This window comes from Scleropages formosus, chromosome 19, assembly GCF_900964775.1.
Source record: "Scleropages formosus chromosome 19, fSclFor1.1, whole genome shotgun sequence".
NCBI classification, from domain to species: domain Eukaryota; kingdom Metazoa; phylum Chordata; class Actinopteri; order Osteoglossiformes; family Osteoglossidae; genus Scleropages; species Scleropages formosus.
This window is the reverse complement of record NC_041824.1, coordinates 9,777,788-9,790,497: the sequence shown is the minus strand read 5'-3', so window position 1 is coordinate 9,790,497 and position 12,710 is coordinate 9,777,788. Positions and strand designations below refer to the sequence as shown.

At 46.8% G+C, this 12,710-nt stretch overlaps 1 protein-coding gene across 6 annotated transcripts in view; it reads left to right on the top strand.

Moving 5' to 3' along the window:
* The window catches only part of dpp6a (dipeptidyl-peptidase 6a), a 178,707-nt gene that overhangs the window by 109,990 nt on the left and 56,007 nt on the right, over positions 1–12,710 (top strand). For all 6 annotated transcript variants that reach the window (XM_018747855.2, XM_018747874.2, XM_029246223.1 and 3 more), the window contains one exon: positions 4,216–4,330. In XM_018747855.2, coding sequence (XP_018603371.2) covers positions 4,216–4,330 — 115 coding nt within the window. The remainder of the gene's footprint in view (positions 1–4,215; positions 4,331–12,710) is intronic.

Below are 12,710 nucleotides of genomic sequence, written 5' to 3'. Positions count from 1 at the left end.
GGTCCTGGGCACCCACTGTGTATATGGCTTTTCATTCTGACCAAGCTAATTGGGTTTGACAGAGTTGTTAATTGAACAATTCTTTCCTCGCACCACCCACAAAGGACTTACAGCACATAATTGTCAAGAGGTGTAAAATCCAGATCAGTATTCAATGAAAGGCCCAATCAGCCCCTCTTAGCTAAAGTGGATTAGGAATCAACTTGAACTGCAGCTCTTGAGGAGCTGAGGGAAAGGCAGCCTCTTATACAGAAGGTTCAGAAAGTTCTTGCCAGCTTCTGGAAGCAGACACAGCTGTGAAATGGTTAATAGAAATAGAAAAGCTTGCTGTTCGGTAGAAGCCTCTGGCGAAAGTCTCAAAAATGATGAGATGGAGGGTAAAGAGAAATAATAAACAAGAATGGATTGAAAATAGGATTGTTTTCGTGTAGATGATGTACTCATAGACCTCAAAAATATAAGCTATTGCACATGGTACAGAACAATTTAGGCCTTCTCATTATGACCAACAAAACATATGCTGTTGTAGACTGGAAAAGATGCTATTTGCAGTGTGTGTGTGTGTGTGTGTGTGTGTGTGTGTGTGTGTGTGTGTGTGTGTGTGTGTGAGAGAGAGAGAGTGAGGATCCCCCCCCCCCCCCCCCCCCCCCCCCCCCCCTATATTTGTCCAGCCTTTATTCAGCTTGGGCCCACCAGATCAATGCTGATCGGCCCTTCCTGATATGTGATGGAACAACTTGAACTGGTATCTTTGCTCCTCGGTAAGGCTGTGCATTGTGACCCTGGAGCGACTACCATGACGTGTAAAATGCAGTACACAGTTTGTCATAGGATCACAGTGTTTACTGTTGTTGTTTTCATAATATACACCGAGCCAGGTGGAGATGCTTTCCACCAGTCAGGAAAGATTACGGAGACCACATGAGACTGTCTTTATTGTTCAGTTATAACTTCTTTGTCAAGGCTTTAAGTTGACTCAGAAACCCAGTGAAATCCATTGGAACACAACAGCACAGAAGGAACTTACTGCAGAACAGTAGGTGCTTGATGTCATTTATTGCACATTATCTGAATGTATATTATATTAAAGTTTTGCATTGTTTTAATTGCTCGTTAACAGTGTATGTCCTACAGCAAGATACTTTTACTGTTTTTCAGAGGCTGGTATTTACTGATGGATTGTGGATTAAGGGGCTTTCTTAGCCATGTGGCAGCAGCTTTCTTCCCATCAGACCACCTGCTGATGTTTAGGCAGTTAATGGTCTTACATTCAAGCCCTTTGAAATGACTGGACCAGGAGTCCTGCCACATAAGGTGATTAGTGCTGTTTTGCTGCTGACTTAGGGCTGCTCATACAGAGCTCCTTTCTTGCACTGACTTTCTAAAGTGCTGTCATGAAGCCGGATAGACTCTAGCTCCTCTTGGTTCTTCCTCTCCTCTGTGGCAGGCCAAGGGGTTGCTGGACAACACTGAGGCCAGGCAACTGTGTGTTCTAAGTCATGCCTCAGAGAACATAGAATTTCTTTTGTCATCATGTGTTTTTTTTTTTTTTATCATTAAAGCAGAAAATTACATTGGCCCGCATAAAATCCACTGTTTGTTCAGCTTTAATGCTCATTCCTTCTTTGGAACTATAAAACCAGTGTCCATAGACATTCTACAAAGGTACAGAAGACCACCAGTGATATTCATATTGTTTGTTAGTCTTTTATCCAAAGCACCTTTGAATGATTTTTCCCATTTACACAGTTTGTTCACTTTAATTGCAGCAGTTCGGGTAAGTGCCATAGTCAAAGGTACTAAGACAGGAGGTGGGATTCAAACGTGGGTCCTTCAAGTGCAAGGAAGCAACGCCGTCCGCTACGCCAGCTACTGCCCCTAACATTTACTCTATTCCTGACTGTGTTCCTCCTTCATTTTTTGGCAGCTTCTCCCGTTTTCAGCCTCATCCTGTGCTTCTTCGATAACTCAGTAAGGGCCTGTCTGCTTCTGACTCTGGTACCTGCCTGCAGAGTTCCACGGATGTTTCAGCCCAGCCTGTCGCTAGTAAGAGCCCTACTACTTGTAAGCATCCCTTACTTGGATGTGTCGTCGAAGGCGCAAAGTAGTATCCGCTTACGGGAGTGAAAATGTCAGCTGCTGACTCTTAACAGGGCCAACCTGCCTACGTTAATGACCACTGCAGCGGAGGGTGTGCTGCCAGGAAGGAAGAGGTATCAGGCGCTTTTTTTCAAGGCCCTCTGTCTTATAGTTTTTTTTTTTTTTTTTTTTTTTTTTTTTTTATTTCCCTTTAGTTTACAGGATAAGGGCATCCTCGATGGCTCCCCCACCATTCAGACACTTCACTGTAGCCTTTCCTCTGCCTTTCCAGTCACGTGTGAGAATAATGGGCCCAGCGCTGTGCGTAGAAGGGTTTGCAGCTTTCCAGACTGTCAGCAGCTTTGTCTTTCATGTGTATATATGGAGCAGTGTGTGACTGCCTGTGAAGAAAGCGCTTTGGCTATTTACAAATGGACGGGTCGCAGAGCCTCGCTTCCGCAAGAATTGCTGACAAGACGCACATTCTAAACAGAAGCAGTTTTCTTAAAGCTTTGAAAGATAGTTGCCTCTACGTGTGTCTCTTTGAGTGTGTGTGGTGGGGAATATGCATTGTCTAGAACAAAGAGCGCATGCAGAGTTGAGAAGGAAAAGTTGGGACCTTTCTGAAGCTGGCCAGCATTCTTTCACCTGTGGGATTGAGATGTTATGAGTGAATGGTTGTATTTCAAAAAAAGGGGAGAATCTCTCATTACGCGTCACTCGTATCTTCTTCACCGTGTCCTTTATTTTTATTAAGAGCATGCAAAGGGAGTAGAGTACATCCGAGAGTCATCATCTTCACTCTTGTACAGTCAGTGTGGTTTGTCTTAGGCTGTGAGGAGGACAACCAGTCTCAGTCCTAAAATATGTAGCTACAGTGATGCTTTCTGCATAGCCACAGGCTAATTTTTTCCAGGTGCAATTTAATATTTAGTTTTTTTTTTTTCTTTTTTTCTTTTTTTCTTTCTCCCCCCTCCCCCTGTGGTTGGTTCAGGTGGTCTCAGCCTTTCCCCTCTCTGAGCACATGGACCCTTGTTATTCCTGTCTGGCTGTTTTAGTGTGGCGTCCCTCACGCGGCTCTTGAGTGAAACGATGGCACTCGGGCCACATTTAAATGCAGGACACGCAGCAGGCACTGCGAGAGTACTGAGGCTCACAGTTGCTGTTTAAAGGTGATTTTCTTTCCCGGCCTGCTGCTCAGGTCAGTCCAGTCTGAGTGACCAGATGGGAGCCGGCAGACGCCATGGAAGACAGGTTCCCTTTAATGGAGTCCGTAATGGGAGGTGCGGTAAACAGTCTCCCTGCTGTTTTTGTGCGGGTAATGATGTCTGAAGTTCCATACAATTAGGAAGGAACCAGGTCACTAAAAGCCTGGCACTTAAAAAGCCTTCTTACTTCACCTCATATACTTTCTGAGTATTACATTATACCTTTATTTTGCATTAATTAAAGCCAAAGCCACTGGCTCTCATGGGGTCTCCTTTGGTCAGGTCTCTTTTTTTTTTTTTTTTTCTTTTCCCCCCCTCCTTCTTAAACTAATTAAAAGTTAACTTTTTTTTTTTTTTTTTGTTTCGGAAGCACAGCTGAGTCTTCATTTGAACTTTCGTTTCTGAATTTGAACATACTGACTGACTTTCCCTCACGTGAACACGGGAGGCCTTTTTCAACTGTAGTGCCTGTCTGCAGTTCTCATCAGCCCATCTTGAGCGGGATTTTAGGAATGGGGTGCTGTTATTTGACACAATAATAGGAACAACTGTCAATAACTGTGCAACCGTCAGTCTAAATGTAGTGTCTTGCCGCATAGATGGCTGCAGTCGAATAAAACGCAAAAAACAAGTTGCCCAGACAGACTTCCCAGTGGTCAGTTTGAAATGAATTACATTAGCACCAGTGTGAGATTGTGTGAATGTTTAGCTTAAATGTTTTTGCCTCTAATTCTTGTAGTTTCCACTTTTCAAACTCAGTATTAATCTTGGTTTCTTTGAGAATTCTTTGAATGTATTCTTGTCTCAGCCCGTACAATGAATTATGATGCCAGTGGACAGCGGTAATGGCTGTGTTTCTGTGCACCACGTGGTGTGAGGTGTCCCTCTCTGATTTAACATCCCCCCCCCCCTGCATTGTGTCCCTTAGGAGCTGGTAGGGAGCAACCCCCCTCAGAGGAACTGGAAGGGAATCGCTATCGCCCTTCTTGTCATCCTGGTCATCTGCTCCCTGATAGTCACCTCTGTCATCCTCCTCACACCAGGTATGTTAACCAAGGCCCTCCTCCTTCCCCTGTGCTAAGTAGCTGATTACTTTACCAAACATTAACAACATGCTCTCTTTTTTTTTATTTTGACTTTGCTGTGGTGCGAAAAAGTGGCACAGCTGGTAGTGCTGGAGTCAGGGCTACACAACATGGGCATGCGTTTGAATCCCTTTCAGTCTGTATGGAGTTTGAATGTTCTGCTGTGTTCACGCGGGTTTCCTCCCACAGTCCAAAGGCATCTTTCAGGTGAACTGGTGACTGTAAATTTGTGTGTGTGTGTGTGTGTGTGTGTGTGTGTGTGTGTGTGTGTGTGTGTGTGTGTGTTCCGTCTATAAATCAGAGCAATGTGTGACTGATTGTAGGTGGTTTACTGTGGTGTGTCTAGCATTGTATGGCACCTTGGATAAAGGTTTCAGCACTATGTAGAAATCATATTTTGCTTTTGAGAAAAGTGTTAAATGAATAAGTTTACTTTTTTTTTTTTTTTGTCTGTTGTCACTTATGTTCTGTTTTATGGGCTCTATGTTTTGTTTTTTTTGTAATTTCTTTTTTCCCTCCCTGAAACAGCAGCAACACTGGGTCACAGCAACATAAAAACTGAAACCATGTTATGAACACATCCACTTGCATAAGTGCAAAAATTGCATTATCCGGAAGACTTTCAAATAATTATGTAGATTAATCATTAATTTTTCTAGGAAAAGAAAATTCATCCCTTGGGTCACACATATACTGTTTTTAGAGAAGCACATTCTGATGTATACACCACAATAACAAAACGTTATTAGTGAATTATTAAAAATAACACAAGGCCCAATAGGCTTCTCATATTTTGGAAAAGGAAGTTGAAGAACTGTAAAATAAGTATCTTATAAAGTAGTGATTAGCTTTTCAAGACTCACTCTTTAAGATCATTTGAGCATGCTGAGGTCTGCCTACTTTTAATTATCCTGAGAAATTGTAATTTTAAAGGAAACACAAATAATTTTGCCATTGAATGGTAAAGCAAAAACCTAACCCCAGTAATAGTGTCATATTATCAAAACACAAACTAGAACACTTGACCCAGTGCAGTAGAATGTAGTGGTTTTTTTGAAATTCTTAGGCTGATTTTCAGTTTTTTTTTGTTGTTTTATTTGTTACATTTACATTACATTTAGGAGGGGGGCGCGGGGGCGCGGCGGCGCGGACCATAGTCCTGCTCTCCGGTGGGTCTGGGGTTCGAGTCCTGCTTGGGGTGCCTTGCGACGGACTGGCGTCCCGTCCTGGGTGTGTCCCCTCCCCCTCCGGCCTTACGCCCTGTGTTGCCGGGTAGGCTCCGGTTCCCCCGCGACCCCGTATGGGACAAGCGGTTCTGAAAATGTGTGTGTGTGTGTGTGTGTGTGTGTGTGTGTGTGTACATTATATTTATTTATTAATTTAGCAGACACTTTTCTCCAAAGCAACTTCCAATGAACTCTATGTAGTGTTACCAGCCCACACACCTTATTCACCAAGGTGACTTACACTGCTCGACACACTACTTGCAATGGGTCACTCATCCATACATGAGTGGAACACACTCTATTGTATTTATCTTTCCTCTTACTGTAAATCAGTTTGAGAATCTGCTTTTAAGGACGCTATTAATAGTATTTAGTTTATAGCATTTTGACCTTTGCAGTGACACTGGAGGGTCTCGGGCTGTTGTGTGGTCTGAAGGAACCAGTTCCGTTTGCAAGGACGATAGGCGAGGCCACCACTGGAGCTATTTAAAGACAGAGGTGGAAGTGTGGAACATTACATGAAATGGCTTCAAGCCCAGAAGATATAAATACTTGATTGTACGGAATTTCATCGTGATGAAACAATACTTGTTTCTGGTTCTGCCCCACCTCGTACTGTTACTGCAGTTAGCGCTCTTTAAAATAATCATAAGCTTCCTACCTTGAAGTGTGTATCCTGAGAAGCTTGGGTGAACAGCTGTTACCATGTTCTGTCAGGAGACAGCAGTGTTTTTGATCTTCCCACTTCAGGAATCAGATACATTTAGACACACTCTTAAATCCTCTTTGAATTAATTTGATACGTATAATCTTTTTAGAGGAAAGGAATTACTATGTAATATCGGTGGCCTATATAATGAAACTCTGCAAGGCTAATTTATATTCTGGGGGATCACTACGTATAGTAGCGTACACTGCTGTGTGTGTCAATTTTTGTGTCACCGTTACTCTTGCACTCACACAGCAGTTGTTCGTCTAAGTTGCTGACCTAAGTAATGACTGTGACTAAAGTTTACTGGACCTAAGTGTAGTGAAATTTTTTTTCAGCTGCGAAAATTATCAGTGAAAGTTGTTGTCTAGCTAAGTGTACATGTATGTTCCACATTGTCCTTTTCAAACACCGACAAATGTGCATTTGTACCACGTTCTGTTTACACTTGAGTAAAAATGGACCCCCTCGGGACATTTCTGATTTCATAACGGAATGAGGTCAACATTATTTGTAACAAAAATGTTTTTCCAAAGGCTTCTATTGGCTAATGCCTAGACTTTAACAATATTATTAATCCCCTCGATGATACTTACATCTCTTATCTCTCTTGGTCCATTATTTGATCAGTTGTTGCTGCCATCCGTACTGTAGCCCTATGCTTTACAGCAGCTTTGCGGCTGTCTCTGCAGTCTGGGCAGCGAGACAGGAAGCCAGAGCCGTTCCATTGAGTCCAGATGCCCCGGGATGGCATGCCTACATATGTGCATCCTCTGGCCTTCAGGTGTGAACACGATTACTTGACGTTACTGTACCTAAAGGTGGTTCTGCAAGCTACTCAGTCACAGAGTTTACTTAGTTTGTGCACACATGGATTCTGCATGTTGGCTTATGTTTTGTTAACGACGCACTGGAATCTGTTGTGTATTGTCTGTCAGCTGTAGTTAGGTTTATCTAATTTTACGACCTGCTATGGACCAGATGATTTTTTTTAATGTGCTGATATATAGAACCATAGAACTGAAAGACAGTATACTTTCTTTTTCACAAAACTATATGTTCTGTATGGTTACACTGTTCTGTTGTGTTTGTGCTAAAATGCTGTAGTGCAAACCTTGAAATGTGGAGCAAGCAGAGAATTGCCCTTTCTGTTCTGTTTGTAGCTGTTCTGTGCTTGGTGTCATGGAAACATCAGGGCTAAGGGTAAGCTGGATGCCCTTAGGACTCTGCAGGTTGTCTGTGCCCTGTGGTCACACTAGATTGGCATTAAACGCATTAAATCGCACACCTGCTCCATCTTGCATCCTGCTTGTGCTTTGACCCATATTATGGTGCCTGTTGAATGTAATGAGATTATAATGTAAGGAAGATCACTTGGGTTATAAGGCAGAAGAACTTGATGAGATTTGCAGATCAGTATAAAAAGAAGCCCATCCTGGGTGTGTCCCCTCTCCTCCAGCCTTGCGCCCTGTGTTGCCGGGTGAGGTTCCGATTTGCCATGACCCCGCTTGGGACAAGCGGTTTCAGACAATGTGTGTGTATGTGTATATAAGAAGAAGGGTGCAGTGGACTGGGTGTCTTCGCTTCTGCCCCTTTTTTTTTTTTTTTAAACATTTTCCTGCTCACTTTGATAGTAGTGATGGCAGAAGAGGTCTCGGCCTTTTGCATATCCCATAGTGCTTAAAGTGTGCTTCTAACCTGAACACAGTCATTTCCCATGAAACTCTCATTTGTCTTCTCTTGGAAGTTCATTTAATATGCCTGCTTCTGTCTACTAGGAGTTTCTTCACGTTTAGAAGGACCGAATTTAGATTTTGGGCACCTCCTGACAGCTAAGCAGCATGAGACCAGACCCACTGTTTTGTCCTCTTCACAGTTACAGTTAAGTTTGTGCTGCTTTAAGTTCTCAACCTGCATTAGCCCTTGTTCAGTTCCATTGGTTTCATTGATTTTTGTCTTTATTAATTAGACCTTTATTTATTTTAAATAAAGATCAAGTATCATACATGTTTTCTTTGCGTGTTTAAGTGCACTGTATGTAATAGTTATGAAAGAGCTGAACAAGCACAGGTAGATAGCAGAACATCATACGTTTATTTAATACTTTTTTCCAAAGCAACTTATTATGTTAAGCTGTTTGCAATAATATATCCATTTATACAGCTGGGAAATTTTACTGGAGTAATTTAGGGTGAGTACCTTGCTTAGGGATACTACAGCAGGAGGTGGGATTCAAACCTATGTCCTCTGAGTCTAAAGGCAGCAGTTCTAAGCATTGTTACCTGCTGCCCATACAGTTTTGTGGAGCAATTAATGAAGGGAAACTTTTTTTTATTATGCTGTGCTATGATAGCTGATCATTTTTGATCTAGTTGTATTTTACTATAAATGGGTGGCAATTCTGGGGCTCAAAATTTAAAAAAAAATTTACAGCTGAAACTACTAGTAACTTTGTCAGTGATTGTGCAGGGGAATGCTCTATAATGTTAGTAGGGAATTACATTTCAGGTGGGATCTGTTTGAGTGACATCCTTAAGCTGAATTTCCCAAGTATAATACTGAGCTGTTATACACTTATACACTGATTTGTATTTTTTTAGAAAGTCATCTTAACAAGGAGATGAGGATACCTGAATTAGACAGCCATGTTCTCCACGCAGGATTGTCAGTGCTGAGAGACCTTTATGTTGCTTTTGGCTTGGCTTTTTATATCTAGCCAGGGAGGGGAGGAGAATGAGCAAAAAAAAAAAAAAAAAAAGTGGTTCCATCCATCCATCCATCTTCCTCCGCTTTATCCGGGGCCGGGTCGCGGGGGCAGTAGTCTAAGCAGAGTACTCCAGACTTCCCTCTCCCCGCACACCTCCTCCAGTTCCTCTGGGGGAACCCCAAGGCGTTCCCAGGCCAGCCGGGAGACATAGTCTCTCCAACGTGTCCTGGGTCTGCCCCGAGGCCTCCTCCCAGTGGGACAAGCCCGGAACACCTCCCCAGGGAGGCGTCCAGGAGGCATCCGGAACAGATGCCCGAGCCACCTCAACTGGCTCCTCTCGATGCGGAGGAGCAGCGGCTCTACTCCGAGCTCCTCCCGGGTGACTGAGCTCCTCACCCTATCCCTAAGGGTGCGCCCAGCCACTCTGCGGAGGAAACTCATTTCTGCCGCTTGTATCCGCGATCTCATTCTTTCGGTCATGATCCAGAGTTCATGACCATAGGTGAGGGTAGGAACGTAGATCGACCGGTAAATTGAGAGCTTCGCCTTACGACTCAGCTCCCTCTTCACCACAACAGACCGGTACAATGACCGCATTACTGCGGACGCCGCACCGATCCGCCTGTCAACCTGCCGCTCCATTTTTCCCTCACTCGTGAACGAGACCCCGAGATACTTAAACTCCTCCACTTGAGGGAGCAACTCCCCCCTAACCCGGAGGGAGCAATCCACCTTTTTCCGACTGAGAACCATGGCCTCGGATTTGGAGGTGCTGATTCTCATCCCCGCCGCTTCGCACTCGGCTGCAAACCTCCCCAGTGCACGCTGCAAGTCTTGATTCGATGAAGCCAACAGGACCACATCGTCCGCAAAAAGCAGAGACGAGATCTCGCGGCCACCAAAGCAGACACCCTCCGTTCCCTGACTGCACCTAGAAATTCTGTCCATAAAGATAATGAACAGAATCGGTGACAAAGGGCAGCCCTGGCGGAGTCCAACATGCACCGGGAAAAGGTCTGACTTACTGCCGGCAATGCGAACCAAGCTCCTGCTCCGGTCATACAGGGAACGAACAGCCCGTAGCAACGAGCCCCGAACCCCATAATCCCGAAGTACCCCCCACAGGATGCCACGAGGGACACGGTCGAATGCCTTCTCCAGGTCCACAAAACACATATGGACTGGTTGGGCAAACTCCCACGAACCCTCCAGCACCCTAGTGAGGGTATAGAGCTGGTCCAGTGTTCCACGGCCAGGGCGAAAACCGCATTGCTCCTCCTGGATCCGAGGTTCGACTATCGGTCGGATTCTCCTTTCCAGTACCCTGGCATAGACTTTCCCAGGGAGGCTAAGGAGTGTGATCCCCCTGTAGTTGGAACACAATCTCCGGTCCCCCTTCTTAAAAAGAGGGACCACCACCCCGGTCTGCCAGTCCAGAGGCACCGTTCCCGAACTCCACGCGATGCTGCAGAGGCGTGTCAGCCAAGACAGCCCCACAACATCCAGAGACTTGAGAAACTCGGGGCGGATCTCATCCACCCCCGGAGCCTTGCCACCGAGGAGTTTTTTGACTACCTCAGCAACTTCAGCCAGGGTAATGGACGAGTCCCCCTCCGAGTCCCCAGCCTCAGCTTCCTCTACGGAAGGCGTGTCGGAGGGATTGAGGAGATCCTCAAAGTACTCCTTCCACCGCCCGAGAACATCCTCAGCTGAGGTCAGCAGCGCACCACTTCCACTGTAAACAGTGTTCGTGGAACACCGCTTCCCCCCTCTGAGTCGCCGGACGGTTTGCCAGAATCTCTTTGAGGCCGACCGAAAGTCTTCCTCCATGGCCTCACCGAACTCCTCCCAAGCCCGAGTTTTTGCCGCGGCGACTGCCAGAGCCGCGCTCCGTTTGGCCCGTCGGTACCTGTCAGCTGTTTCAGGAGTCCCATGAGCCAACCAGGCCCGATAGAACTCCTTCTTCAGCTTGACGGCATCCCTTACTTCCGGTGTCCACCACCGTGTTCGGGGATTGCCGCCGCGACAGGCACCGGAGACCTTATGGCCGCAGCTCCGAACCGCCGCACCGACAATGGAGGAGCGGAACATAGTCCATTCGGACTCAATGTCCCCCACCTCCCTCGGGACCTGGTTGAAGCTCTGTCGGAGGTGGGAGTTGAAGACCTCTCTGACAGGGGCCTCCGCCAAACGTTCCCAACAGACCCTCACTATGCGTTTGGGCCTGCCAGGTCTGTCCAGCTTTTTCCCCCGCCATCGAATCCAACTCACCACCAGGTGGTGATCAGTTGACAGCTCAGCCCCTCTCTTCACCCGAGTGTCCAAAACATATGGCCGAAGGTCAGAAGAAACGACTACAAAGTCGATCATCGACCTCCGACCTAGGGTGTCCTGGTGCCAAGTGCACTGGTGGACACCCTTATGCATGAACATGGTGTTCGTTATGGATAAACCGCGACTAGCACAGAAATCCAATAACAACTCACCACTCGGGTTCAGATCAGGGAGGCCGTTCCTCCCAATCACGCCCCTCCAGGTATCACTGTCGCTGCCCACGTGGGCGTTAAAGTCCCCCAGTAGAACGACAGAGTCCCCAGTGGGAGCGCTTTCCAGCACGCCCCCCAAGGACTCTAAAAAGGCCGGGTACTCTACACTGCCGCTAGGCGCATAAGCACAAACGACAGTGAGAGACCGTTCCCTGACCCGAAGGCGTAGGGAGATGACCCTCTCATTCACCGGGGTAGACTCCAACACATGGCGGCTGAACTGGGGGGCTATTAATAAGCCCACACCAGCCCGCCGCCTCTCACCTTGGGCAACGCCAGAATAGTGGAGAGTCCACCCTCGATCGAGTAGAGTGGTTCCAGAACCCAAGCTGTGAGTGGAAGTGAGCCCGACTATATCTAGACGGTATCTCTCAACTTCCCGCACCAGCTCAGGCTCCTTCCCCGCCAGTGAGGTGACATTCCAAGTCCCAAAAACCAGAGTTGGCGCCCGAGGTTTGGGTCGGCCGGGCACTCGGCCCCGACCACCGCCCAACTCACAATGCACCGGCCCCTTACGGTTTCTCCGGCAGGTGGTGAGCCCACCGAAGAGCGGCTCCACGTTATGGCTTCGGGCTGAGCCCGGCCAGGCCCCGTGGGCATAGACCTGGCCACCAGGCGCTCGCATGCGAGCCCCCCCCCCAGGCCTGGCTCCAGGGTGGGGCCCCGGTGACCCCATACCGGGCGGGGTAAACGGACGCCTTGCTTTTTCCTTCATAAGGGGTTTTTGAACCGCGCTTTGTCTCGTCTGTCATCCAGGACCTGTCTGCCATGGGAGACCCTACCAGGGGCATGTAGCCCCAGACAACATAGCTCCTGGACTCATTCAGGCACTCAAACCCCTCCACCACGATAAGGTGGCGGTTCACGGAGGAGAAAAAAAAAGTGGTTTTCTGGCAAATTTTTCACAAAGCTCTCAGTCATGGAGAAAAGGCCCAAGTGACGATTGGGGACTCAGTCATCGAGAGAAGACGCTAAATTTCCGTTGACAGGAGCTAGGGCTGATCAGTGCCATCGCAGACGTTATTTGAACTCTGCTTTTTTTTTCGTAGCGACAGTCTGCTTTTCGTAATGGATAGGTCCACATGGAGCTCTGTCGCTCCACAGCTCTTTGAGAAAGTGGGTCAGGGCTTTCCGCAGGTGAGGAATGACT